The sequence below is a fragment of the Vollenhovia emeryi genome, unplaced genomic scaffold (assembly GCF_000949405.1).
Source record: "Vollenhovia emeryi isolate VEMERY1.0 unplaced genomic scaffold, V.emery_V1.0 DF939540.1, whole genome shotgun sequence".
NCBI lineage: Eukaryota > Metazoa > Arthropoda > Insecta > Hymenoptera > Formicidae > Vollenhovia > Vollenhovia emeryi.
In genome coordinates, this window is record NW_011966826.1 from 12,253 (window position 1) to 18,799 (window position 6,547).

The window sequence follows — 6,547 nt, forward strand, 5'->3', positions numbered from 1 at the left end:
TCAGAGGTGTGGAGTGGATCTTGCTTCACGTGGAAATTTGCAAACCCATGTGGAACAGTACAACAGCGGAAGTACATGCGTGGAGACAGTATGTTCCGCCCCCCCTGCGGGGGTGCTTCACTTTGTTAAGATATAACCTAACCCAAACTACGTCCGAGGTGTGGAGTGGATCTCGCCTCACGTGAAAAGTCGCAAATCCATATGGAATATGTATGTACTACAAAGCACATGCTTAGATGAGAGGACAGATATAAGATTTAGAGTCCATCATTTTTCTCGAAAACTATCACTCGTAGAGTAAAAATGAATAGGACATAAAATATATATTTTAAAGAGATCTACAACTTTTGTTTAAAACATTTTTCAAAATTTTTAATATTTGTGTCTGAAAATTACATATAAATGGTCGACATTGTTTTTTTAATAACTATTTAACAAACAACGAGCGACGGCTAAAACCTTCTGAGCGTTACTCAGGAGGGTAACCTTGACAACATATGTCAAGGTCAAGGTCATCGGAGCTGACTCCCCTATAGTGAACAATTACCTAACAAAGCTCTAAAAATTTTATGGCAAATATTATGTGGACCTACGAATCTTTATTTATGGGCACATGTGTATTTAAATATCATAACAAATATTATTATGATGTTACTAACCCACGCGTGATCCGCATGCGTAGCTTTCCACATAGGTGGAAGCTAAACTTCTAGGCAGACTTTTTAGACGGTAGAGCTATCGGTCTTACTCTTCTAGCATCGACCAGATGCACATGCCAGATATTTCGACGGTATAAATATTAAAAATCTCTTGATCAGTTTATAATACATATGTATCACTATGTACGAAAGAAGTTTGCTTTACGGGAAGAAATTATGTGGATTTTTTAATACAATGTCTACCAGATTTTCTTCTGGAAGAAATTCCTGTCGTAAAGAACAGTTATATTTTTCCAGCAAGACATGGTACTAACGCATGTATGTCGAGGCGTTAAAATTTGTTGATGGACCAATGCTTCGATGCGTGCGAGAAAATTTAATTCTGCGGAAACGTTGCATCGAAGCTAACGGGGCCTATTTAAAAACTTTAATTCAATAAGTTCTTCGCAGGACTAAAGAACAGTCCTTTTCAAGGCTAGTAGTTTACTGCAAAACAGTTCTTTTCAAGACCACTACTATTGTAAAACGTCAGGAAACTTCTCTCACTTGCAACAATAAATAAAGCGTTCCTCCCCTACACTATTAAATAATTAAAGAATATTATGTTATCTTTTATTATCAAGTATGTCGAATTTTTTAATTTTAACACAAATCATGTAGTTAAAAAGAACAACTGCACCTAACTCAACCCATACTCTGTAAGCGAATTGCTAATGTGATGGAGCAATTTCGTCAGCAGGATTACTTTTTTTTATTAAAAATCTATAAGAAACACCTAATCTGATTAGAGTTGCTTGATAATATTCTTTTTGTCGGCCTCTAATATCAGAGAGAAAATTGTATTCAATATTATGAATAGAGAATAAATCTTTATTATAAAGAAAGACATTTTTCTCTGTTTTTAATTTCCTCTATTTTTCTTTTAAGTATTTTCTTTTAAGTATGTGTTATTTAAATGTCTAATTGTTATAAGAGACTTCTCTTACAAAATTTATTACTTCTGAGTAACTGGATGAAATCACTCGTAAAAAGATTCAATAAACGATTTGTCTTAATAATTAAGTGCGAACGCAAAGATTTATAAAAACATACATTGTTCGGAAAATAATTTTTGTAAAACACAGAATTTTTTTGGCGTTTGTCAAATTCTTCATAGTAATGATTACGTCTTGGTAAAAGCTCTATCCGTCCAGATTTTCTACAAAAGGAGGTACTTTTGATAGGAGGAATATAGTTCTAGGCATAAGAAAAATTTATTTCTAATATTACGATACGTAATATTACGTGATAGCGGCGCGAGCGAGAACCGCGCCGCCGCGGCTGCGGCGGCCGAGCGCTCACGCACACTTCCAGGCGCGCGGCTCACTGACGTGCGCCCGGCTAAAGGCCGGCGCTCAGTGGGTTGACTTAACTCTTGCATTAATAAGCATGATAGAAAAAAATGGTTCAGGACTTTTCGACTCAGAATTTTATAAGGAATAACGCTATGTACTTGGTGGGCGGTCTTTAAGTAACACCCTGTATACCCTTAGGACCAAGCATTCCATCTGCAGAGTGAATCCGCAAGTGTGAATGAGAAAGCTGCTTTGTGTCTACTACGTTCTCATCCTGGCTTAGAAAAATGGCGAGTGTCGAAAGTCGCCATATATGTATTAGAGGGAGAAAGCAGTAGACGCAAATCAACTATCATTGTTTGTCTCTGTTCAGAAGACTTTTTTGCGATTGTAATTTAATTCGTATATCGACCGTATATCGATTGATAAAAGTCGAAAAATCGGCTCATGTGAAGGTAATTACCTGATTCATTAACGTCATTTTCACCATACGTTGCTCCTGGGTATGCAAATGACCTAGACCCAACCCTACTTTGCCCCATCCCACGACATATCCAGTCCTACCCATGACATCTTCAAGAGCGGTCGAACCGTACCATAGACAAATAGGCTTGATGATAGGATTGAATTCAATGGGCTTCTCAAGGAAAAGCATCCCCAGATCACAGTTAGAGGACTTCGAGTAATAATAACAGGCACCATATTGAGTGGCGCCTGTAACCCTCGGATAACCAATTCCGTCTCTACGAAACCGGCGAAAGTCAATTTGTCCCATGAGTACCACCATCTTTTTGACGTCTATTCTGAATTCGTGGTTAACCCATAAACAATCCCCCTCTATCAATAGAAAGAAAATATATGCGTGGATTAGATGTTCTTAGAAGCTGCACTTTCTATCCAAGGCTAACTTGTCAACCCTTCCATATTATGTCATATATGTGATATCTTTTATTTAAATAAAATATCCTATGTTAATGTGACAAGAAGTAATTAGATATTTATAAAAATATATTGTATAACATTATAAAAGCCATGACAGGATGTTAGCGGCTAAATCATTTTAAAGTTATTGCGAAACATATTACCTCAGCTATAGTTTGGACCTGGACCTCTCTACTCTTTAGAAGGGCGTCTCACTAACTCGACCACGCAGACATGCCGTAATATTTATCGCAATAAATGGTCTAATGTTGTTTCTCGAATGCCACATATCGTGACTGTAGTTGAAACTCTAAATTTAAAATTATTTATTTCGATATTAACATCTTGTCATGGTTCTTAATCCTATATATTCTTTTGTATTTATTGGATATGAACCTTATAAATTTTATTAACTGTTATATGATAAGTATTTATAATATCGCAGAGCGTTCAAAATTTATTATAAAACTTGCCAAACATCCTGCACGTAGATAATAATTTTGAAGACATATGCTAATTCAGTAATTACTATATTCTAGATATTCAATTTCTCCCATTTTATTTCCTGATTATATTCAGGTGAATACCTATGGAAATTTGAAAGCCTATTTTATAATATTAAGCAGATAAAATTAAGAATCTTGATATGATGATTTAATATTGAAGAAGATGTAGGACAAGTACACCTAGCTCGATATACCAGGAGAACTATAATAGTATATGATATTTTTCGATTAACGTACCTGTTAATATATGTTGGTTTGTCAAAATAGTACCAGGACACCAATATTCGTAGTTTGCCGGAGATTCGTCTACACTTTTATCAACGAAGACTGCAACTACCCACGGCCACTGTCCTGGTGATGTGTACTCGCCGTTGGGAATGAGACTATTTGTGCGGTCAGTATAGTAGCTGGTAACACCGCACTCGTCGTTAATATTGAAAATCGGATTGATTATACGGTAGGTGCTTGAATTTCGATAATACGTCTGTAAATTCTGCAATGTTGGTTCCATGTTTGACGGATACACAATATGCCCCAATTCCATATTAGCATTGATATTTCCATCTAACACTGATATGAAACAAAATGTAACTTATCTTTCAAATCACATGTTTTTTTAGAATAATAAAGAATTAGGTTTTCTTTCATTAAATTATTTAAAATACAATAAATGATCGGGAGATTATTTATGTATACATACAATTTTAAAACGATATGTATAATAGAAAGAAAATTTTGATTGCTTTAATGAGATATTATTTTCCTATTTGTCTCCGCTATGTTAATTGAAAATTACACATAGTCAAGTACGAGTAAAAGTCAATTATATTTGACTCTGATAATAATAACAATACTAGCTTCTATTTCTACGAATATGTGTATGTGTGTGATACCTATTCGCTTCGTACGATGATATACTATAGCGGAAAAGTAGGACTTAGGGCGCTCATGGTGGCCGAAGTTTGCATTATTTGCTGGAGTGACAATTATCGAAAAATGTAAAAATTGTGATAGGGAAATTTAAATTGTTGCGTGTATTCATGTAAAAATGTATTTCACAGATTTAAGATGTCTTTAAGACGACATAACGTTGTCTGGGATTTTACTTAAATTTCATTTAATACTTACATGCAATTGTACCTTGTACGGAGTAGCATTGACCGACGTTTGCGGTATCTCTCACACTGCATCTTATTAAATGACTTATATTTTTACTGCGCAATTCTTCAACGCGAACTACATGCGATATTGCTAAGGCTTTTCCTTTCGGTATTGCACTCGGATTAAATTTAATGTCATGAGTAATGGGTCCAAATCCCGTTCGTATGATAAGGCTCATTGCAAAAGTTAGAGAAGTTAACCTACACGTATAATGAAAAATCTAGGTATAGCAAATGTTTTGTAATATAACGAAAATTTTTTCATCGAAATTATAAAGAGACCTAAAATTATCAAGATACCTCACGACAGTTTACGTAACTTGAATATTAGCAATCATTGACAGCTATTCCAGCAAAATATGCGACATTTCACCAACCACGGCAGCACTAGTCTCTACGCACACAGCGAATACTGCATTTTAAGCAAAGTTGGTACTCACCGTCGGTTCCTATGCAGTATGGTTGATTGTTTAACCATATCGCGGATAATGAACTAAAATTTTTGAACCAGGGCATAGCAATAGTATACATCAAAACATCTGTTCGTTGAGCAGCTTGAAGGTATACTTGTGACCATACTGACATTTCTAATACAAATTTTTCTTTCTGGAACACGATGACAATGAAATTATATTTAATATCGTGATAAATAATTAAAGGCACTCGATAATAAAATAACAAGTAAAATAAAAGTTAATTTTTAATAGAAAGCACTAAGCAGTTAGCTATGCGTAAGATAACATTATAATAATCTTTAATTTCCAATGAGGTACGTAATATAAAATTCAATATTTCAGTTTTACATTGAACCATGAATGATATTATTAAATCCTGTCACTTGTTAAGCTTTTTTATATAATAATTAAATAACTTTTCGATTATTATTTACTTCTCCAATTCACAAGAACACTACAATTTTTAATTTTGTTTTATTAATGTTTAGTTATACTAAGAAATTATTCCCTAATTCTCAATATGCAGGACACAAATATTGTAGAAAAACAATTTTGTAATTATTCTTCGATTTTTCCCATGTAAACCACACCAAATGCAAAAAGTAGTTTTATTTCTTTACAGCAGTAAAGAAAGTATTATACGATTCTGATTACATAAATGTTATTTTAAAAAGTTTAGTGCTAAAATTCAAAGTGCTAAAATTATTAGAAATTGCCGGAATTAATGGCCATAAACTTATAAATTTCTGTGTCTTAATAATATTTAAAAAATACTTACCGGCAAATCAGTGGGAACATTTAATCCTACTCTTATATGAACTTCATTTCCCGGCGGAAATGGGATTACGATGAGTCCGAGTATGTATTTCTCAGTTTTTATTCCGTATGTAATATTATATTCGGAGCATGACTTTATATTGTGTGCCATGGTACATACTAAGTGCAGTAGCATCGCGATTAGAATAGACATCTTAGCCATTTAGTAAAGGTCTTTTACAAAACTGACAAAATATATGTTTTCTAAATCTTAATTTAGAAAACTTAATTTTTACGAATTTTTCTTCGTATTTGGCTCACTTTGGAAATAATTGCCATTAATCGAGCGATCAATATTATCATGGATCTCTTCATGGATCACTTTCATCTATAAAGAAACTTATTGATTATTACGAAAAAAACTAAAAAATAGGTTTAATAATTTTTCTTCAAAGAAAATTTAGAAGTACTACAAATCTACCATGATAATTCAATTATTTAATAAATATTATACCTTATCAATATTCATATATCTTTGTGCATTAAATGTCGATGTAATCAATTAGATAAGAGAACAGGTACATGATACAAATAATTTATTATCATTATTACAAGAACCAGAGAGATTGATAAATCAGACAAGTACGAAAATTATGAATACAATATTATGAATATTATACATATAATGCATCCAAGTATAATATGTTATGTCATTAACAGATGCATTTGATGAACAGACCGATACTTAACTATGAT

At 33.3% G+C, this 6,547-nt stretch overlaps 1 protein-coding gene across 1 annotated transcript in view; it reads right to left on the reverse strand.

Annotated features, from left to right (window-relative positions):
- LOC105557265 (proclotting enzyme-like) overlaps positions 1 to 6,005 on the reverse strand; it is a gene marked incomplete at its 3' end in the record, with an annotated part of 17,517 nt that extends 11,512 nt beyond the window's left edge. Inside the window, exons 1-4 of the mRNA XM_012004454.1 lie at positions 5,814 to 6,005; positions 5,021 to 5,186; positions 3,658 to 3,990; positions 2,457 to 2,830 (exon numbers count right to left, since the gene is read on the reverse strand). Of these exons, the coding sequence (XP_011859844.1) occupies positions 2,457 to 2,830; positions 3,658 to 3,990; positions 5,021 to 5,186; positions 5,814 to 6,005 (1,065 nt within the window). The remainder of the gene's footprint in view (positions 1 to 2,456; positions 2,831 to 3,657; positions 3,991 to 5,020; positions 5,187 to 5,813) is intronic.
- Between the last annotated feature and the right edge of the window lie 542 nt (positions 6,006 to 6,547).